The 24036-nt window shown below is 40.4% G+C and overlaps 1 protein-coding gene across 1 annotated transcript in view; it reads left to right on the top strand.

Moving 5' to 3' along the window:
- The window catches only part of AIG1 (androgen induced 1), a 292635-nt gene that overhangs the window by 87636 nt on the left and 180963 nt on the right, over positions 1–24036 (top strand). Inside the window, exon 3 of the mRNA XM_014588842.2 lies at positions 8886–8990. Within this exon, the coding sequence (XP_014444328.1) occupies positions 8886–8990 (105 nt within the window). The remainder of the gene's footprint in view (positions 1–8885; positions 8991–24036) is intronic.

Here is a 24036-nt window from a genome sequence, read left to right on the forward strand (position 1 = left end):
TGAGTAGTATTCCATAGAGTATATATACCACACTTTTCCAATCCATTCATCGGTTTGTGGACATTTAGGTTGGTTCCATGTCTTGACAATTGTGAATAATGCTGCAATAAACATTGATGTGCAAGCACTTCTCTGACTGAGCGTTCTCCTGTCTTTTGGGTAAATACCCAGAAGTGGGATTGCTGGATCAAATGGTAGTTCTATTTGTAGATCTTTGAGGAACCTCCATATTGTTTTCCACAGTGGTTGAACTAGTTTACATTCCCACCAACAGTGTAGGAGGGTTCCCTTTTCACCACATCTCCGCCAACACTTATCACTTTTTATATTCTTAATCTTTGCCATTCTGACAGGGGTTTGGGGTACTAATACTTTTAAAAGGGAAATAAATTTCATACTATCATATCCAGTTGAAACTGAAGACTTTAAAGATGTATTCATTTGTTTTTGTTTTTGTTTTATTTCCCTCCCTCCTATTTTTTCCTTTTCTTTCCTTTTCCAACCATGGTGCATGTTTGAGATCATCATAAATGACCTTTAAGGACCAATGTATAGATAAGTGACTCTTTACTTTTTTTTTTTTCCAAACATCATGTGTACACACACCAGGATGGTGGGTGGGGTGGGAGGGAGGGAAGCAACCCCAACAGCGCCTGGTCATGCTGAATCCTTTTTTCCCCCCCATTTCTCTATCTTATAAGGGTCTTGGGCTTGCGCATACATGTGCAGTGTATTTTTCAAGCTGCTGGAGCTAGGAGTTGAACCATAGTCAGCTTTGTGGAATCTGGTTTCCTCTGCACAGTCTCACTGCTGTAACAGGGCCAGCCTTTCTTTGATCTTTTTAGTGGCAAATTTCTCTGCAGCATATTTTTCATTCTAATTGATTTTACTAAATTCTAAAGACTTTCCCACTAATCAGTAAAGCTTCTTTTTAGAACTGGACTAAAGCTAAAGTGTCCAGCTCCATTTGACTCAAGAGAGAGACTTTTTTTTTCAAAAAGAGACAAGCCATGAATCCAGCTTTCTTTTGGCATTAATTTTCAATAGTTCTGGGGGGATCAAATGGAGTATTAATGACTAGCTGTCACTTGAATATTTTGTCTAGAAGCTTGAAGACTGGAAAGTGACTGTGCTAATTCTACTCCCAGATCAAGTACAGTATTCTGGTCCTGGCCACGGAGAAGCAGCAGGTGCATCATGAAGAATTATTGGCCAGTAGTCCTGGCCAGACAAGGAGCTTCTTCACAACAGTGGAATGTTTCAGTGTCACTTAGCTTGTCCAAGAGAAACTATTTTTATTTCATAACCATGCCCTGGTGGTAGAGTTCAGACTTATTTTGGGTTTGCTGATGACCATACTATCAGGAGGATATGAATGCAGGAGGCCAAGATGCTACCATCTGTGCTGTGTTTATACCTCAAGAATTATTTAGAAGACTGATTGGTCAGTTAGCTGTTCTCCTGACCTTCTAGTGTTACACTTAGAAAGGTGACTAACACTTGCTTGAAAGTCACTTTCCTTTTAAGAACCTGTATAATTCCCTTACTATATCTCAGGGAGCAACAAATTGACCAAAGTTTCACTATTGAGTAGTGACCCCACAGTACTTTACATGTAGTAGGGATTCCATGAAAGGTCACTCACAGTGACAGAATATAGCAACAGAGGTATTCTAGTAAATGTTTAACAACTGGCTTTCCAGAGAGAAATACCTGATTTTTAGCATTTGCCGGTTTCCATGGTAAAATATTAAGAACATCTTCATAAATTAAAAACTTAGATTAAATGGAGAAATTCCACAAAAGGCAAAAATGAGTAAAATCAACTCAAGAAAAAATGGAAATCTTAAATAGCTCTAGATTTACTAAATAAAACGAATGCACAATTAAATCTGCCCATTAAGAAAATTACAAGTGTAGATGGATTAATTAGGTAAGGAAAAAATAATACCAAATCTTCCACAAAGTCCTTCAAGAAATGAGGAGGAAATACTTCACACCTTGTTTTTTTTGTTTGGTTTTGTTTTGGTTTTATTTCTTTATTGCCAGAGGGGGGTGTACTCACTGAGAAACAAAGGGAAAAGGCACCCTAAGTGGGGTGTAGTCATACCACAATCCCTTCTGTATTTTTCCATTCTTTCAGGATTTGGGGTACACACTCACACTCACCCAGTGAGTTTTTCAAGCCACCAGGGCTGGGATTTGAACTGCGGTCAACCGCATGGCATCAATTACTATACCATGGAACCAGCCCCCAACTGATTTTCTGATGCCAGATTATTTTACCAAAATTAGGTGGAGATGTACTAAGAAAAAAAAGATGAAAAGAAAAAGAAAAACTAACAAAATATCAGCAAATTGAATACATAAAGGAAAAAATTATACATATGTATAATTTTATAATATATACACATATATGTGTGTATATATATGTTATATATATGTATTATATATATATAAATACACACACACACACACATATATATATAAAATGACCAGAAATGAAAGATTGGTTTGACATTGGCTTGGTGGTTAAGGTGGCTAGACTGCACATGGCCGACAGCATGGTTTGAGTCACAGACCAGGTGGCTTGAAAGACATGCTGGGCAGGAATCAGTAGTTAGTGTAATGGCTATGTTGCTGAACTCTCATGTGGTCGACCGTGGTTTGAGTCCTGGAACCGGTGGCTTAAAACTCATGCCGGGCGCGTGTGCGTGCGTGCCCAAGATCCCTAGGGGAGATTGCGGTGTAGCCATCCCCCTGGGGGGTGATTTCTTGCTTTCTCTCTCTCTATCTCTGTCTTTCTGGTGAGCACACGTGCCCTATAGCAAAAACCTCTAAAAAGAAAAAGAAAGACATGCTGGGCACATGTGCATGTGTACCCAAAATCCTGAAAGGAGGAAGAAATGGAAGATATATAAAGGGCATCTAAGAAAAATCTGCAGCTAACATTAAACATAAATGTTGCAGGACTAAACGCTTTCTCTAAAACAGGAAGGAAGGCAAGTGTGCTCACTCTCGATCACGTCTACTCACCATACTGCTGAAGTTCCTAGGGAGTGCAGTCAAAAAAGAAAAAGAAGTAAAAGGCATGCAAATGATAATGGAAGAAGAAAAGCTATAATCTTTACTTGTAGATTATATAAGTATAAAATCTACAATCATTTCTAAAATAACTAGTGTGGCCACTAAGTGCATTTAGCCAAGGTATAAGATACGATGTGAATATTCAGAAATCAGTTTTATTTTTCAATAAACCAACAATATAAAAATTATTACACTATATAAAATAACATCACAGAACAGAAAATAATTATGGATAGAGTCAACAAAATATGTGTAATATCTGTACACTGAAAATGACAAACATTTCTGAGAGAACTTAGACAAGACCTAACTAAATAGAGATATAAAGTATGTTTGTGGATTCAAAGACTCACGGTTAAGATACCAGTTCTCCCTAAATGGTCACAATGAGAATTCTACCAGGATAGCTGTTGAAATTTAGCAAGCTGAGATACTAAACTTTAAATAGAAATGTAAAGTAGTTAAAATAGCCTAAACGATTTCGGAAAGGAAGGAACAGAGGTGGGCCTGTGGGCAGCAGCATTCCAACATGACCCTAGGAGTCTGCCCCTCTACACATGGCTGTGTATCTCCTCCCTTTGAGGGTGGGAGAGGCCTGCGACTGTGAAGGGTAAGCACTTTCATGACTAGGTTATGGTATGTGGCAAAAGTGACGGATCCTACAGAAACAGATACGTCTTAACCACTTCTTTTTTTGAGAATTTTTTTTGCTATAGAGTGTGTATGCTCACTGAAGACAGAAAGCAAGAAATCACTCCCTGGAGGGATGGCCACACCTCAATTCCTTCTCCTCCATTCCCCTCTCAGGGTTTTGAGCATGCAAGCATCCACACCTGGTATGACTTTTAAGCCACCAGGTATGGCACTCGAACTGTGGTCCATCATGTGGGAGTCCAGCAACATAACCATTACGGTATCTGCTGGTCTCATATCTTACTACTTCTATTGTCAAGGCAAGCACACATTTATTGCACTGTTCACAATCCACCCTTGCAATCGGATCAGGGCAGGAGACCCAAACATACTCATGTCTATTTAGGAAAGGAATTTAGCTTCACAGTTACCCGGGGCATGGGAGGGATGTGGTCTCTGGGTAGATAAGCCACTAGGCCCCTGGATCTCCTCATTCATGGAAAGGGAGGAGGCAAAGGTGGCTGAAGTAGGAGATTCCAAAGCGGGCCATCTCAAACTTCTAAGTGCATAAGAATGACTCAGGATCTTATTATAATGCAAGATCTGGGACCAGCAGATGGTGTAGCTGTTCAGTCACTGGGCTCCCACATAATCTACCATGGTTCGAGTCCTGGACCTGATAACTTGAAACTCATGCTGTGCATGTGTGCATGTATACCCAAGATCTCAGAAGAATGGAAGAGAAGGGATTGTGATATGACATCCCCTTGGAGGTGATTTGTCACTTTCCTTCTTCCTGTCTCTGTCTCTGTCTCTCTCTCTAGTGAGCGCACATGCCCTAAGACAAAAACCTCTCAAAAAACTTAAAAATAAAATGCAAGATTCAAACCTATCAGGGTGAGACCTGGGATTCAGTGTCCTTAAGAAGCTCTTAGGTGCTGTAGGTGCTGTTGATATATGGAACCACATGTTGAATAACAAGACTTTAAAATGTTAGACCCAGGTCTAAGGGCATGAAGCCCAGTAGCAAGTCCCTGGCACAGGGCCATGCGATCAGCCCTAATTGGACTGTTGTCTCTTAGAAGTATCAAATCTATGTGGTTAAAAGAAAGTGAGAACAGGAAGGAATTTTATTTACTTTATTATATTTTGTACCAGAGGACACATGTACTAGCCAGAGAGAGACAGAGAGAGGGAGAGGGAGGGGATGAAGAGGAAACATCCTTAAAGGGGCGTGGTCATACTGCAGCCCTTCCTCCTCTATTGCTTCATCCTGTCAGGATTTTAAGCATGTACACATGCACACATGCACACACATTCAGCATGTGTTTTAAGCAATCAGGGCCAGGATTTGAACTGTTCTGTTGACCATGTGGGAGTGGTGGCCCCTTTTTTTGTCCAAAGACTTTTGCTATAGAGTGAATGCACTCACCAAAGAGACAAAAAGAGAGCCAGAGAGATAGAAAGTGAGAAATCCCCCCTGGGGGATGACCATGCCACAATCCCTTCTCCTCTTGGAATTTTAGGCACGCATTCACAGTTTGTGTTTTAAGCTGCCAGGTCCAGGACTCAAACTGTGGTCAACTATATAGGAGTCCAGCAATATAATCATTATGCCATCTGCTGATCCTGGGATCTGGTTCTCTTAACCACTAGGCCACAGGACTGGCCCTGAGAAGGGCTAACCTTTAATTAACGTGTTCACTATATGTCACTAGTTGCTATATTCATGATATCTCATGTAATTCACTGGCAACCAGTCCTTCCGAGGTAAAACTTAAAAATATTGGTTAGCCACTTAAAAGATGTTCTTCCTGATCTCATAGCATCCCTCATTTCAAATCTTCAAAGTCCTTATTTCCTAATCTGCAGTGGTAGGAAGACCCCAGGATCTTCTTTTTCTACTTTCTTTTCTTTCTTTCTTTCTTTTTTCTTTTCAGGGGTTTTGCCTTAGGGCACTTGCACTTGTTGTGGAGAGAGAGAGCAAGAGAGAGAGAGAGAGAGAGAAATCAAACCTCAGGGGGGATGGTCACCTCGCAATCCCTTCTCCTCCATTCTCTTCCTGGGATCTTGAACATGTACACACACACGCCCAGTGTTAGTTTCAAGCCACCAATTCCAGGACTTGAACCATAGTCGGCCATATGGGAGTCCAGAGATGTAACCGCTATGCCATCTGCAGACCAATCCACCCTCTTTCTAAATTCCCTTTTTCACAGACTTCAGGGCAGATTGGAAAACATTGTGCTTGGTTTTACTACAAATCAAGCTGAAACTTCAACTGAGCCATTCTGATTCACAATGGTCCTCCTTTTAAATAGCTTACTGATTTCCTAGCACATTATCCACAGCAGTGCCCCAAATCCCTCTATGCTCAGCTGATCCCAACTGTCAGAGAAAGTCCTTGTTTCCCACTGTAAAGAAGGAAAGCATCATCCACATTCATGAGCCTAATCTTCTGCTCCTGGCTTTGCTTCTCAGGCATTTCCTGTGTTTCTCCATTTACTGACTTCTAGCCACTCAAACATACTGCACCCTTCTTCCATTCTGGAGATTTATACTAAACTGCCTATTTGAAGGTCATTCAAGGGGAAAACAATTAACATACTTTTTACTATTGTGCCTATATATGAAAACACAACAAATTTTTAATTTCCTTAGCAAATTATATCTTCATGAAAAGTGACTAAAGTACATTAAGAATTCTATCTGCATTATCAGCACAAATTAGCAGAAAAATCAATGAAGTTATAGTGAAGTTCCATTTATTACTTGAGAGACAACAAAGAAATGTTATTAAAGTAAGTGAAAAGAAAGCCTTGATTTCTTTATTCATTGAGAGGAAAATGGCAGAGCTAGCTGGTGGTACAGCACTGCTGCCTCTGGATCCACATGGGAAGGTCCCTGGTTTGCATTCCAGGGCCTCCCTGAGCATGCTGGGCACACGTGCATGTCTGTGATCTGAGCTGACTGAGGTTGAGGTGGATCATGACATGGTGCTGCCTGTCTGTCTGTTCCTCTCTCTTTTTATGTCTCTCTCTCTCTTGGAAAAAATAAAAGAACTTTAAGAAAAGGAAGAATACAATCATCTATATTCTAGCCTGCTTTAAGGAGATAATGTTGAGAGCTAATGTAATAAAAAGTTAAATAACTATCAAATATGAGTCTTATATGGTTACTATTGAGAAATCTGAAGTGGTATGAGTAATTGAAAATTGTAGATAATTGAAAACTTTTTTCTCCTTCTTGGAAAAATAAGAGCATTAACCTTAATCAGACAATAGATTCTTTTCTTATTTTGTACATTTATAAGGGAACAGTGAAAATATTTGACCCCAAACCAAGATAAATACCTGGGGATCCCAATCCAGTATTAAAACTCTGTGTGTCACTCATTGCAATGACCACCCAGTATGTTTTTATAAAGCAATAAGTGTGTGTGACATCCTAGATTTTAAAGGTGAATTTGTATTTTTAAAGAATTATGTATTTAATTTAATTTATTCATTCATTTATTTTAATTTGACCAAAGAGACAGAGAGAGAGCGAGTAAGAAAGCAATCCACACCAGGTCCGGGACTCAAACTGTGGTTGACCATGTGGGAGTGTCCAGCACCTTAACCACCATACCACTTGCTGGCCCCAAGGTGAATTTGTTTTTCCTGGCCTGAATTACCTCTGTCATAACAGATATAGTTGGCAAAGAACTTTGGAACCCTTCTCTCCTCTAGCCTTGCACTACCAAATATAACTAAACATTTTATTAACAGTTGCATTAGAATGTTTATTATTTTTATTAGTAAAGTGTGGGAGAATGGGTAACATATAAAAATAACAGGGCCAACAGGTAGTGTGGTAGTTAAGGCACTGACTCCCACACGGCCCACCACAATTTGAGTCCTAGCCTGACAGCTTAAAAATCACACTAGGCTCCTGTGTGTGCATACCTCAAAATCCCAAGACTGTGAAGAAGAGACTGTGATGTGGCCATCTCCCCTGAGAGGGTGACTTCTTACTTTCCCTCTCTGTTTTTCTCTCTCTCCAGCAAGCACACATGTCCTATGGCAAATTAAAAAATAAATAAAAATATTAACAAACAGAAATTCTCTGTTTAATATTCCAGATACATTTTTTCATTCTATAGCATTGCTTATTTTGAGACATCACTTTGCAGAAACTTTGACCCCCTCACACCTCAGCATGGTTCTCTTCCCTACTATGTTTTTTTCAACAATTACAAAAATATACACTTTTTCTTTTAAATTCTGTGTTGGAGGTTAAGATCTTGGGGCTTCACTTCTTTTCTCACTATTAGTTTGAAGAACAGTAAAATAATAAATTGTGCATTCTACTCTCTCTTGATAATTATGTTGTGAGTGAGCCAAAACAAACCTCTGGAAACAGATGAATTTCTAAGTTTTTCCAAGAGAATTAGGAATCTGCCTTTACTCCTCATCTACCCTGCTTCTCAGTGCAGTTAAAGCCTTTGCTTAGACTGTAAAAATTAATACATTTGCTGGAAATGTGACTTTTGGACATTTTATAGTGGTGGTTTCAATGCTGTTAGTGGTGAAATGGAAACTCAAGAATGTGAAGATTAACTTAAACCACATGATGGGTTCAAGGAAAAGGGACAGAATACTCTACAGCATTCTGAGTGTGTGCTAACTATGTACAGTGTAGAACAGGACCTGAAAAAAAAACCACCAGTGAACTTTTAAACCCTCTTGAGAAGAATCAAACCAGCACGATTAGCTCTTAAATGGAGCTGTTCCTGAAGACAGGCCTCTTCTCCCTCCCTCAGAAACAAGTCCCTTTGCCTGAAAGGGCACAGTTGGGAGATCAAAACCAGAGAAGGTACCTCAACCATGGCTGCTATCGGATGAAACTAGAGCAGTCTTCCCAGTCACCCACTGATGCAAGTTTACAATTCTGCCTCTCATCACAGATTCCCAATTATGTTGAATTCTTTTGACAATAGATAGCTCACATATTCTTTGTTGTGGATAATCGATGAAGTTGAAATAAAAGATTTCTTTTCCCTTCCAGTTCGTCGTAGCATCTGACTAGAGGAAGTGGGAAACAAGAACAAGAGAGGCAGCTCAAGAAACTCATCTATCTCTCTCCGGGACTGGATGTTAGCTGTCTTGGCCTTTCCTGTTGAGGTTTTTGTCGTAGCAATGTTCTGGATCATTTATGCCTATGACAGAGAGATGATCTACCCAAAGTTGCTTGATAATTTTATCCCAGGGTGGCTGAACCACGGAATGGTGAGTGAATTAACACCAGTTGCTTCCTTCTGTTAAAACAAACAAACTATTCAGTTATTTTAAATTTACATTTTCCATAGAATTTACCTAAACAGCTATGAAATCTTGGAAGATTAAAATGAGAAATTATTAGAGAAAAATACAGAATGTAAATAAAACTTCCCGTGGAATAGAATCATTCTTCAAACTATGCAATAGAAGAATCCACGGTTTATTAGAGTTGTCAGTGGTATTAGAAATGAAAGTAGCTTATTCTGGGATGGTTTCATTGCTGTGCCATTAGAAGGCTTATCCTCAGAGCCTAAGGACTGATTTTCCCCTCCACCTCCATCTCACCTCAGTGGGATTGTGTTGGAAGTAACAATGGCACTTGAACAGCAAGGCCAGTATCCTCCCTGGCTCTGTTGCAGACATTTGAAAGCATCCCTAACAATAGGATCATTTGCTTGTCAAGTTTTGCCCATCCTAGGGGGTCTGCCTGCTGTTGTGAGGTTTTTCTTCTTTCTGACGTGTTAGCCATCATGTTACCTTCGCTAGTGTCAAATCAAATGCTCTGGTTGGTTTATACACCACGTTGCAAGATCTGTGGATCTATTTTGTGCAGAAAAATTTTTTATCATCTTCTCTTTCAGCCTCTGGAGTTGAACACTGTTTTGTTATTAACTGAGAAGCCTGCATCCTGGTTACAGCAATTTTTAGAATATGTCCCAGGGTGTTCCTGGTGAAAAGGGCAACCCATCACAGAAATTATAGGGGGATGAAAAGCTAGAAGTCACGAGTTTTGGTCCAAAATAATAGTTTCTTTCTACCCTCAGTTTTGGTATATTTTAAGAAAAGTGGTGTGTACTAACAAAAAATCATTGCAATACCAGGGGGTTTTGATTAATCCTTTCTTTTTTCTTGTTTTTAAATTTTTAACATTTATTATTATTATTATTATTTAGATTTTTGCCATAGGGCACATGTACTCACCAGATAAGAGAGAGAAAAAGAGGGAAAGTGAGAAATCATCCCCCAGGGAGGATGGTCATGCCACTATCCCTTCTTCATTCTCCTTAGGATTTTGGACTTGCATGTACACACACCTGGTGTGATTTTCAAGCCACCAGGTCCAGGACTTGAACTATGGTTGGCCATGTGGGAATCCATCTGCCTTCACCATCATGCCACCTGCTGGCCCCAGATCAGTTCTTTCTTAAACCAACTCATCAAAAGTGGCACATCTCAAAGGAATGAGATTTTCTCTAAGTTCAACAAAAGCCACACCATTGAAGGATTAACATGGCACGTCTGATTTGATTTCAAACATATCAACTGGGTCCTTTGTGCTCAATTTAGCCATCTGAGGGGCCTGACATGGTTACTCCACCCTTGTCTGGCTTTTTACTTACCTTGATATAAAAGGCCCTTTCGTAACTCCATGCTTTTGCAATCTTTTGTCTCAAATGCCCTGCTCAGTCTTTCCTGGCAAATTCTTGCTCATCCTGCTAGCTTATTCATGACCTTGTTCAAAAAGCCTTTCCTAACTCCCAAGCAAAGTGAGTTACTCCATTATTTGTACTTGTATTTTCATATCTCTCATATGCATGTGTGCATCCCCATACACATGTGAAGCTCCTAATGTAAAACATTAGCCTTCGAATCCTCAGCACTTTGCCTAAGTTGCCAGGCAGATGTTAGGACCAATACACATTTCTTAGATTGATGAGTGGATTCAGTATAGCCAATTTTCATAGTTCTTTGCCAGGTAATACTAATTGCTATTAGTTTTTGAGACTCTAGTATATATCAGGCATGCTACAGTGATTGTATCATTGAGTTCTCCCAGTGGCTTTAAGAACAAGAAGTTATCATCTCATTGACACAGAATGAAACTGAGGCTTGAAAACACCCCAGATAAATGTATATGCATTTCCCAAATCTTAAAAGGAGAAAGGAGAGAGAAGGGACTGCAGTGTCACTATCCCCTATGGGGGCATTCTCTCTCTCTCCTGTGAGTACACACTCTCTCTGGCAATTTTTTTAAAAAACAAACTTTTCTTTTTCTCTGTTCAAGATAGAGTATGTGCACACACACAAGGGAGGAAAACAAAACAAAACAGAGAAAGAGAGAGATGAGCACCCTTCACAGGTCTAATCATACCATGATCCCATTCCTCTAGTCCTCTAGTGGGTCAGATCTGGGGCACTCACTCTCATACTCAGTGTATTTCAGGCTGACTGGACCAAGGATTTGAACCATGATCTCTTTGTGGGATTCTGCTTCTCACAGCAGTGCATCACTACTGTGCCACATAGCCAGCTTCAAACTCTATCAACTAGCAATGGAGCCTTCTGAAGCCGCTGCCAGCAGCTGAATGTGAAACAATGTCAGTTACTATTTCCTGGCATTAGGAGGGCTTCAGTTAAGAGCAAAATGATTGTACCATGTGCTACAGAAATACAGTTCTGGACTATCTGGCCTATTGTTTACATCCCTGCACTGCACAATATTACCTTCAGGTCAGAGAATGAATCATGACCTTTGCGGATCCTGCTTCTAAATTTTTAATGTTTTGAACAAATGGCTTAATAAGCATGTAGACAGCCATTAGAATTTCTATTTGCCCCTCTTAATTTTCCCTTGATTCACTTTGATAGTTTAAACTTCTTACTCTTAGAGACAAACACTACTTAGAAACACTATTTAGAAAGGAGGAACCGAGTGACACAAATATTGAGGAAAGAGAAAAGATAAATTAATTAGCTTGTCAAATCCTCTGAGATGAGAGGAGCTCAATAATTTTTTTTTACTATGAATTTTGTTTCCTAGTAGAGATTAATGATTGTTTCCTTGTTTTTCTTAATGTTATAATTTATGGTTCCAGAATTACTAACAGAAAATATTGCACACGATGGCTGAAGAATATTTTGTAATATCAACCCATTTACTTTACTCTAATTTAGTGTGTATTTGTCTTTAGATATAATTTGCATAAATATAATGCTGATTAGTTAGACTGGCAATTAAAATATGAGCATTAAATGCTGGAATCATGAATAATTTAATTTTTATAAAAATAATAAGATTTGTAAAATTTCAAAAATTTAAATAAGCATTTTAATTGCTTACATTTTATTTAAAGGTTTAATCACTATGAATTATAATTTGATTTTAATTATAATGAATCATTTTGAATATTTGAAAATAGAATTTCTAAATATAAAAAACTCAGATTTTTTACATTCATCTTAATGCATGTATCTTGATGAAAACTTTCAAATTGAGTGCATTTTTATTATAACTACATTTTATTTTCAGTTGTGCTTTTAGATTATTACTGCCATTAAAGTTCAGGTTTTGTGAAGATTTCCAAAATAATGGCATATTTAATGAGTGTACTGAAATGAAGGCAAGAAAAATAAAATATTTGGAATGTTTATATTATTTTAAAACTTTTATTTGTAACTTTTACATATATGTCTTTATTTTACTATTTATCAAATCACACTTTTCTATATTGTTTTGCAAACATATATTTGAGAGTGGGGAAGGAGAGAATATACTCTCTTCAATACTTTATTGGTTTAACTGGTAACTTTTCAATATTTCTGTAGATGGTTTGGGCCTCTGGACCTGTCTGCCTGGGTTGTACACAGGGAGCAAGTCCCCATTTGGGTATATAAGGATAATTCTCTCATGGCCACAGAACTCACACTGGGAGGAGGATATGGAATTAAAGGATTTGTTACACTCACAGGTCCTAATGAGGTAGGAGACAGGGACCCTAAAAAATATAGTTAGGGTATGGACCCAAAATAGAATCACAGAATAGCTAAGTTTTGAGATGGAGACAAAGCAGCTCTACTGCTTGCTTGGAGAGACCTCTTGCAGCTCAGTGATTGACCTAGGCAGCATGACTTCGACCTAAATCGAAGAATTTTTTCAGGCACCACCACATTCCAGAAAGAAGATAAAATAATGGTTTTCATGGCCCAAAGCTTCTAGACAAAGAAGCTCCTGACCTTCATACCCACTCCAAAATTAAGAGAATAATTGGACCCATCCAGCATGTGCTCCTCCCCACCAGGAGGGGAATGCATGCACAAGCTCCACCTAGACCAAGTCTGGACAAAGCCCTTCCTGACCCAAATAAAAACCCCTTGCCACAGTCCTTTCTTGGCAACTCATTTTCTGGGGTCCTTTCCCTTCTCAGGAGCTTTGGGTTTTGTTTGTTTGTTTGTTTGTTTTTCCCTCTCTATTAATAAACTCCCTGCTTTGCTATACCTACTCTGTGTCTGTGACTCTAATTCTTCCTGAATGTGGGACAAGAACCCCTGTCTCACTGCATGTGTGGGCCCCTGCATATATAGAGAGAGGAGGCACAGGAAGCCACATCATGCAGGCCCCAAGTGGGAGGAGCTCCTGGAGAATGGGCTGGACCTGCAGGTGGGGAGAAGAGAGACAGACAGAACCCAGGTTAGTACTTGTTTTCTGTGGTCAGAGTGGAGTACACTAGCAAAAAAGGGTGAGGGGATTTCATTGGTGTATTTGAGTGCCACTAGATCAGAGTCAGGCAAGGGCACAAAGGTGTCAATGGAAATAACCAACTCTAAAAATAATAATTAATATGGTTTATTTTAAAGCATGAATTGAGTGACCTAGGCCCTGAGAGGAGGCAAAATATGCCTTTCTCTCTGGGTGGTCAGGTATAGGTGTTTCTTTTATTTGGTTTTGAGAGCAGAAGAGAGTTTGGAATTTAGTGAAGCATTTTTCCCATTTTCTGGATATGTGCTGTGGCAGGGCATATTACTTGCCTCAATGGAACCTTGATTTGTAAAGCAGCCTAAGGACTTGGAGGAAAGGTGCACTTGGGAGACTGGTCCCCCCATACAGAGGTCAGATTAACAAGTGGGGTGTCATTTGTAGGGTAGGTTGTAGTGGCATGTATGAGGAAAAGGGCTGTTCAGATGCAAAGCCAACAAATGAACGCTAACGGGGTTTGTGCTTGACACAGGAGAGTATGGGTCGCATTAATGAGCATAATTACTCTTGAATCAAGCTAGGGGTCCCTCCAAGGTATAGGGATTCTCAACTGAACTTGGAGAGTCTGAGGCTTAAGCCTCTTCACTGCATCCTGGATGGCAGCCTGAGCCTCTGTAGGACATTTACCTCCTTCATCTGGGAGCCCATACTGTCTGAGAACTGCAGAGCAGACCCATTCCCTGTGGAGAGACAATTGTAACCATCATGGCTACCTCTGCTCTTTCCCACAAAACAGGTTGTTCCATCGTCCTGGCACTTCTGGAGGGTGACTGAGTCAAGGCAAGTCCTGTATCAGGGCTGCAGTCTCAATGACAGGTTTGGTCCTCTGGAAGGTTATCTTAGTCAGTTGTTCAGAGTGGTTTTTCGTTGTCCAGGTCCCGGTGTCCTCTGGTGCTACAGCTTGCTTCACTCATGAATAGCAGATCCATGGGGCTAGCCCTGCCACCTTAACTGTAGTAGGGGTAACAAACACACTAACATATGACCCCAACCAGATGGACTGTAGTGATTCTTTTATTTCTTTTTTTAATCCACATAAGACTCCCAGGCTCATGTTTGTGTACCCAGTTTCAGAGGGGAATGGAGGTTCCAGGTAGAAAGTATTGGAGGCTCCCGGTGGGCTTCTGGTTGTTCTTCCTTGGTTTGCCTTCCACTTGGGGCATTCACCTTTCCAGTGTCCATCCTCTTTGCAGTATGTGCACTGGGTTGGTCTAAGCCTGGGGCAGATGGTTTTTGGCCCCCTACATGGACCAGGTAGGGCATCTGATTGTCTGAGGGCAGCGGCCAACAGGGCTACCCTTTGCTTCATATGCTGATCTGCTTCCTTTCTTTCTTCTCGGTCTTGGTTCATGAAGACTCAATTAGCAATCTCCAGAAGCTGGGTGGCATTCATTTCAGTAAAACCTTCCTGCTTTTGGAGTTTTCTACGCATGTCAGGGGCCGATTGGGTGACAAAGGCAGCATTAATCATTTGCTGGCTTTCAGAGCTCTCTGGATCAAATGGAGTATAGATCCTGTATGCCTCGCATATCCTCTCATAGAACTGCCCCAGTGTATCATCTGTCTTCTGAATTATTTCTGTAGTTTTCGCCATGTTAGTAGCTTTCTTTGCACCAGCTTTCATTCTCTGCAGGAGTGCCTCTGGATACTTGCTGAGATGGGCCTGGCTACCCTCAGTACTGAAATCCTAGTCAGGTTTTTCATTCAGAAAATCAGTTCTGGCCCAAGTCTCAGGATCCTACCACATCGTTGGGGACATGCTCTTGTAGTCATTTCTTTGCTGCCACAAGGACTCTGTGGCACTCTTCTGTGTTAAGTAAGGTGAGGAGTAGTTGCTGACAGTCATACCAGGTGGGCTAGTAGGTTCGGAGTATAGACTCCATGAGATCTATCATAGCCTGGGACTGTTCTGAGTAGGAGGGGGTGTGGTGTTTCCAATTAAGCAAATCGATAGTGGTGAAGGGCTGGTATTAGAGATTGCTCTGCCTTCCCTAATGGCCCCATCTATGCCTATCTGGGGGGTGGGTCTTGGGTCTCCTGAAGGGGCATCTGAAGAATGAGGTTGCCTCAGGCTGCAGCAGTTAGCCGGGTGATGGCGGGTGAGGCAGAATCTGGGCGCAGGATTTGGGACAGCTGGTGGCCTTCCCCCTGAGCTGGTGGAGCTGGCACTGGCTTCTCTGGCTGCTCTTCAGGCCCCAAGCAAACAGATGGGGGCAGGGTTTTGATTACTGGCTTTGCCAGGACATATGGGGATAGAGCTGCTAATGGCTCCTCTTCTAGGGGGCCCTGTAGGATTGGAGTCATGGGTTTCATTTGGTCAGAGTTTGGCACTGGGGGGACTAGTAGTTGCCATAATGGTTATGTCACTGGACTCCCATGTAGTCAACTGCAGTTCAAGTCTCAGAGTTGGTGGCTTAAACTCATTCTGGGCACGTGTGTGTGCATGCCCAGGGTCCTGAGAGGAGAATGGAGGAGAAGGGATTGCAGTATGGCCATCCCTCCTGGGAGGTGATTTCTCAGTTTCTGTCTCTCCATCTTTCTTGTGAGTGCACACTACAGCCCTATAACAAAAACCTCTGAAAAAAAAAAAAGAGTTTGGCACTGGGGGCATGACACAGGTGGCCAAAATAGTGCATTGGTTTTTCCCTCTTATGTAGATTCACACCCAGTGCAGAGTGACTTGGGTTATCTGTAGCCAGGGGTCAGCATAAGGAAACTGCTCAGGGTGGTCAGGGGTGCTAGTAACAGTGTTGTACATAGCCAACATGGTAGAGAGCTGTAAGGTTCCTTGTGGCAGCCATCTGACCTTGAAAGAAGGGGATTCAACCTCACAGAGGGCTCTCAACTTCTCCAGTTTCATTTTAACGCCATAATCACCAGAAAAGCCCTTTTTAAAATTAGTCTGCATACAGTCCAGCACAATGGGCTTAGATGACTTGGACTAAGATTTTTCCATCGTATCCCAAAGATCTCTGACCTCTCCAGTTATCAAAAGCCTGCACTTCCCAGAAGGCTCAGGAGATCACTGGTTGGAGAGAGTGATCAATGAAGAGACTCTGGAGGGATGTTGGTTCCTGGGGGTGGGCCTTAGTCCAGAGGCTCAGAAGCCATGCAGCCTCCTGGGGGCACTGCTGAAAAGATTAGGCAGCATGGGTTTGTTCAAGTTTGTTCAAGTTTGCAGGAGGACCTCAGCCAAGGGCTGCAATCAGAAGGACCACAGCAGTCTCTCTCTGGAGTCCGTCATCTTGGTATTTTACCAGTGGATACCCTAGTGCTGGAGAGGGGTATTCCTGTGGTGGGTGACAGGTGGAATGGAGCAGGACAAGGGAACAGAAATTTGTCAAGCTAATCAATGAGGGAATGTTGTCTAGGTTGAGGTGATGCTTGCCCTCTCCTTTCCCCAATAGAGTGGGCAGGTTTCCCTCCATGGCAGAAGTCTTTGTAGGAGAGTTAGGGTGGGCTCCTGGAGGACATTTTTCATCACGGTCGGAAGGAACATGTGTCCCAGCCTCTGAGGACAGAATCAGTGACCTGATACTTACCACTCTGCCTATCTGCCTCTACAGGGAAAACCCTCCCATCAGCCTCTCTGTCCTCCCTCCTGTGAATGGTGTTGCAACAGACAAAGGGTGGGTGCTCCCCAGAGTAGACCAATCAGGCATCTCCCTCTGGCCATGTCTCTCATGGGCTTTGTGTAGTTCTTTGGCAATAAGCAATTGGAAATAAACCCTCCACTGGATTGAACGTGTAGAGAGGGACAGTGTCCCCAGCATCAATTCTGCCATTTAGCCTTTTCAGAACTACCATGGAAACACAGTGATGGACCCAATCATGTTCTGTAGCAAGAAACTGTAGAGCCACAAACACATTCGCTCATCACAAACACAATCATTCAGAGATTATACAGTCCCTTCCCACACCAACCAATTACCAGATGAACACCAACTGCCAGTCCTGTGATCAAAGGAGAGTGATCGGGTCTCTACCACTTTTCTATTCGAGTAGGTCTAACTAGGGCTCTACAGATCCCCAGAGGCTTACCAGATTACCAGAGTTAACCATGGTTGATGCATCAGGGTTCAGGAGTTGGTCCTTCTCTCCAATTGGAGTCCAGTGATCCAGGAATGTTTGGCCTCAGGGTGGGCATCTTGGCTGAGGGATCTCATCAAATTAGACAGAGGCACATCTGTCTCTCCACACCATAGTGCCTGTCCCAGGGAGAAACACCCTGGGATCAGTGGCTCAAAGGGCCAGTCGATTTTGCTTCCCAATCAATGCAGCAAATGCTGGAGAAATCCAGACACTGAGAAATGGAAAACAGCACTATTACACAGATGGGCACACAGGAGTTAACACTCTGAATCTCCAGCCCTGACTGGGAGTGGAATATAGTCTTTAATGGGAGAATTGGGCAGGGGAGATCTTGGGATGTTAGTAATGGGAAAGGGGCTCAGTACTTGCCCTAAAATGGAGGTGGCAGAGAAGCAGGAAGTCTAACCTATTCAAGGTTTCAGTTTATCCTCTAACTCCAGGGAGGAGCAGTAAGTTTGCTGCAGAGCAGAAACCTTAGGTAGCTATCAGCCCCAAGTTATTCATGAATTCAGTGGGTCTGAAATTCACAAGGCTTTCATTTTGATTTTTAGCAATTGCCAGAAATTAGATACATCATAACTGAAGGAAAGTGTCGTATCTTTTCCGTTCTATAGTCCATTTCTTTCTTTCAGTAAACAATTCTAGAATTTATTTGAAGAAAAGAAGAGTAAACGGATAACTATGGTTAGAGCAGTAATAGGACCCTGTTGTAAACTACTAAGTACTCTCCAGGCTCCATGAAAATAGCAAAGAAAAGAAAAAGAAATGCAATTTACTACTATCAAAAATATTTAAAATGACCAAAAATGGCATGCATGGTAATATCATTTATTTGATTGTCAAAAATAAATTACACATATATATATATATATATATAGACATAAAACATGGAAAATTTAAATCCAGCTAGTTCAAAATCCAAAATTAGAAAATTGTTCTATCTTGCAGTACTACTGGTCTTTGTAAACCCACTAACTCAAATGGCACATGACGCCTGTTAGACAAAAGTGTTGATGATTGAAGGAATGTTTCTGCATTCTCTTTTGAAACTTGGGAGAATGTCACATTTACATTTATAGCCTTCTACCTTTTCATCCTCAACCTACTGACAATCAGACAGAAGAAAAATAGGTGATATCACCAAATGAATCAGTTTCCAAAATGTCATGAGGATGATTCTGGACAGTTATAGTTGATAGACTTCTGCCTGATCTGTAACATATGGGGACTGCATTTAGACTTAATTTAATCTAACAAACATTTATTGAAAACTTAACTATATGAAAACACTCTGCAAGTCATTGTGGGTTACAAGATGAGAAAAGCACAAACCATGCAAAGATGGAAATGGCACATTAGAGATGAAGGAATGTAAGTAGAAAACAATTCCACGAGTCAACAGAGCATCCTTAAGGGTCTATTTCACTCTCACGATTGTTAACCTGGCCTGTTTCTTGGTAGCAAAAGTAGAACTATGAACCTTTCTCTTCTGCCTATTATAATTGTACTCAGTGGAGTAAGTGTATGTTATAAGTAACGAATAAATATCTGAACTCTAGAAAGACTTTTAGTGATGCTATAATAGGAAAAACCAAAAATGAGATAGTGCCTCTGCTTACTGAAGACCTGATTAATGTTTATAGAGTGCTTTGAGAATGCAGAGCACTGCAAAAGATTAGGCTATTATTATTATTACCACAGATCTTTAAGCAGACAAGATCTTGATATTCTATAAGCACAGCGGGAGCTGTTCATTCCCCATGTAATTTATGAAGAGAAAACAAATAAATCCCACCTCTCTTCAAGTTTGATCTGTCAGTTGTTATTGTTATATGTAAGCAATCCTTAAGAGAATCTTAATTTGGGCAACTATTTATTCTGTTCAATATTATTTTGACATTTGGTAATTACTAAATATTTTGTACATCTCTCTTCCCTAGAAGAGATGACATTAAATGCTACTTGGGTGATCATTGGTTTTGTAGGAAATCAGATTTGACGTTATTCTTTTGGTAGAGCGGATGACTTATGGAAGGTTTCCAATTCTAGAGCACAAAGATTGTGCAATTTATTTCTTGGCCACCCAGATGTTAGATACTTCATAAAATAAGCTATTGGTTGAAAGAAGATCATAAACATTTCTTATGAAAAATGGACCTTTCTCAATTTTCCACATGTATTCTAAAGTAACGATAAGTTATCTGTAAACTTTTGAAAATGAAAGTAAGACCCTGGAACAGAAGTCAGAAATTATTTAGCATCTTCTTTAGTATTCTTCTTTCTAAGACTCTCAAATGAACTTCCCAAAGAAAAGAAGTAACACCTAGCATCACATCAAGTATCTGGCATGGAAAGTTAGCTCTTCAAAGATATCTGTGATGGCATGAAATGGCCATAAAAAGCCATTTTCTGAGTATTAACCCTAGAGAGAAAACAACTAATGATCAGATAAAATAATATATAAGGACATTTTTCAGTAAGTTTGATCCAGAGGCAGATACTTGCAGAATTATGGTACACTGTTCTCAAGTGTGAGCTGTCTTTTGGATGCTAGCTTCTTCCATTGTGAATTTTTGTTGATGGTCATTAGTTCCACCATGTCCAATTCTCCTGTGTTGGGTTTTGTGGATTTACATTTTGACAGGAAGATTTGATGATTCTATTTAAATCGATGATAAATGTGAAGATACTTCATTTTTGCTTTGACCAACTATATATTCCTATTTGTTATTTCAAAAATATTGTAAATCATAGAAAAGATTGTTTAAAAATGATGTTTGAATAAATTGTGAACAATTTTGTGAGCTGTAGATACAAGGAAAACTGGAAGGAGGAAGAATAGATAGGGAGAGGCAGGGGAAAAGCTAGGAGCGAAGAAAGAAGAGAGGGAATGTCATGACAGGATAAGGAGCAGGAAAAGAGGGGGACTAGAGGAGAAAGGGAGTTTAAGAATGTTCTAGAATAAACAAGACACACTGACAAAGTCAGATCATCTACTTTTTTATCCTCTACCTTCTTCATGGCTCTTTCAAGTTTGGGGATTGATTTTTTTTCCTCTTCAGTGTCTGATGTAGTAGCTGGCATATTATAGAGACTCAATAATCATTGGATGAATCAGTAAGTGTCAATAAGTGAAGCTTCCTACTTGCCATTCCTTGAACAGACCAAGTACCTTCTCCTTAGAGTGTGTACCCCAAGATCTCCTTTGCTCACTCCTTCAAGCCTTTGCTCAATCTTACCTTTTCAGTGAGGCTTACCCTGAACATCCAGTTAGGTACTGCAGTTCCCCCCATCTTCCCAGCTTGTTGGAACCCCTTTACTCGCTCTCCCTGCTGCTCCATCCTTGACACATGTGGTTTTACTTATATGTTGTAGTTATAGTTTATTGTCAATATTCTCATAGAGGGTAATTTCTGTAAGGGCTAGTATCTTTGTTTTAATTACTGATTTATCCTGAGCACCTAGAGCAATTCCTCCACATAATAGACAATCAATCCTATTTGTTGAATGAATGAATCAATCTTATGAATACTGTATGTTCATGTTTTCTCTTGGTCTATTTTTTTCTCCCATTCTTTCTGTCTTCTTTATCCCAAAATAGTTACCAGAGAATGCAATCCCAAACCATTCACTTCTTTCCTAATTGTATTTACATCATTCTTCAATCTCAGCTGCACTGCAGCAAAATTCTCCATGCATGGCCTGCTCTTCCCCCAGGAGGTCTTTTTTGTATATATCATATTGACCTGATGTCCAAAAAACACAATTCCTAGGCCATCTAAGAGCTACAATCAGGTAAATAATAATCTGGATCAACCTATTGAAAATTTCCTTATATATTATTTTATCTGGTTATTAATTAATTTTCTCTCTAGGGTAATACTCAGAAAATGGCTTTTTATGGCCATTTCATGCCATCACAGATTCCTTTGAAGAGCTAACTTTCCAGACCAGGGTAGAATTCAAGACAGTATTATAATTTGGCTTATATACTCTGCCCTTTTTCTTGCTTCATTTAAAAGATGAGCTGACCCAGCAGTAGTATTAGTTCATCAAAAGGTCTGTAAGTTATGTACAGATATTTTGGGGCTGGCAAAACCAAAGTATGGTTTACTCAAGTGCCTTTCTTCCTAATCCTTAAATCTATAGATATTTCAAAGTAAGCTTAATTCATATGTTTTCAATTCATCTGCCCTTAGGTCTTCATATGTGGAGAGGGAGAGGGTGATGGCAGGCAGGAAGGGACTGTCCTTAGAACTGGCTTCCTTCTTCACTGCCACAGACAGATCATTCATTAGCCACAGACCTGACTCCTTGGCAGAAATTCAAACCTATTTCCTTTCCAGTTCCCTTTAATTGAAGCTCCAACCTCAGCACATATCAGTGAAGCTGCCAAAGAAAGTAAAGTGGAAAGAAACTGCATTTTCTATTATAGAACCACATAGCTAAGTCTAAGAATCTTAGAGTTGGGATTCTAAAGATCATCCGGTCTATACATCATGTGGTACTTAAATCACCTGAACAGCATTCTGGCTAATTACCTTTCAGCCTCTGCTTGAGCATCGGTAGCGATTGAGTTTCAACAGTGGACCACAGCCATGGGTGGTCTTCAGCTGGACAAAAGTCTCTCATAAGAACCTCAGTCTTACGTTCTTCCCTGCCTTGTCTCTTCTGTCATTCTGTAGGATTTACACACCAGTCTTCTTTGTATTCTTGTCTTTTGAAAGGATCACACTCTCCCCTGTGACTTCAGCCTTTACCATACGTTGCCCATTCGCAAGTTTGTGCTTCCTGGTCCAACTTCCCAAGGGCTATCACACTGTACATTTGACATAAGGACCTTGAGATAAAATCACTGAAACAAACGCATGACGTGAACTCCTCCTCTAAATGTTGTTCTTTATCTTGTGTTACCATTTCAGTAGTGGCAGGATGTATCTGAACACTCCACTTTCTACTACATTTCACACAGTGGGGGGGGTCACTGTGCCATCAATTGAACCTCTAAAATATCTCTCAGATCTGCCTCCACCTCCTCATCTCCACCATCTTTCAAGATTTTATCATCTCTCATTTCTCTGCCTCTCTCCTCTGTCTTTTCCCATATTTTTCCACCTTTCTGTTAGAACATAAGTTCCAGTGGCTCCCATCACACACCTTTCTCAGACACCATCTATTAGTGTAGCAGTTCTTGGTCCTAGGCACGCAAGTGTGTCCCTTTTTTGCTGCACTCATAACACTCTGTCCACGCACTTACGATTTCACTTATCACATTGTTTGGTTACCCGTATTTACTTGTTTATTCTCCTAGAGGGCTCTGAGGCTATTAAATACAGCAAAGGATTTCTCATCTTTTCCTTAGAGCCTAGCATTTCTTGCACACTCAGTAATGTCTGCTGAGGAAATGGTACAGAGATCTTCACTTTCATTCTCAGTCTCTTCTGACCATGTGTATTCATTTTTATATGATTTGGTAAATACACAGCAAAGAAATATAGTCATTGCCCCTGTTTATTCATGTCATCCAAGATGTCATTAACTTTTTTGTAGCTTGGTACAAAACAGAAGACGGTTTCTTATGAGAGTCTTTCCTCCAGCTGAAGACCACCCATGGCTGTGGAAGCTCCATGCTAAAGCAGCAGCTGAAAGGTAGCTTCAGTGTATGCTACACAAAAACTTCTACATATTTCTTAGCTGACTAGTGTGTGGTTAAGCTGAGAAGTAAGGACTAAAGATGCCTAGAAAGCCCTGGACTGTAGGACTCTGAAATGTATTCTTAGTGAATTCCATCTTATTACACTCATGGGCAATGAGGACACCACAGTATCAAGAATTGGGGGATAATTAGATGGTTATATAGAGATTTAATAAAATGATATGTTCTTTGTATTAGGGTGGGGTACCTACATTTGTACCATTATATTGAAGCTATTTTAGAGGCTATAGACTAGATGAAGTGAGTTACAAAATAATGTATTTATCAGAGCAGTAAATTCTAACACTTTGTACGTTGCTTGGAGAGAGTAGTTGGTTCCTAAGGTTCCTATCTAAAAGGCAGGCTTTTATATAAAGAGGACATTTGTCATGAGAAAAATGAAAGGCAGGCAGCAGTAACAGTTACTGAAAATGATTTCCATTTCTAGGGATGGGGAGATGGGAAATATTAATTAAGTGTGGATACTGTGGGATCAGTGGATGGCTTGGTGATTAAAGCACCAGACTCCCACATGACTGTGGTTCAAGTCCGTGACCTGGTGGCTTGTTTTCTCATTTCCTCTCTCTCTCTCTCTCTCTCTATCTCTAACTCTCTCGGGTGAGTGCACACACCTTATAGCAAATTTAAAATAATAATATTAATAATAATGCAATGAAATAATTCTTTTTTAAAAATGTGGATAGTAGAGAGAGAGTTATGTGACAAGGGATCTC

Source organism: Tupaia chinensis, unplaced genomic scaffold, assembly GCF_000334495.1.
Source record: "Tupaia chinensis unplaced genomic scaffold, TupChi_1.0 Scaffold000313_1, whole genome shotgun sequence".
Taxonomy (NCBI): Eukaryota; Metazoa; Chordata; class Mammalia; order Scandentia; family Tupaiidae; genus Tupaia; species Tupaia belangeri.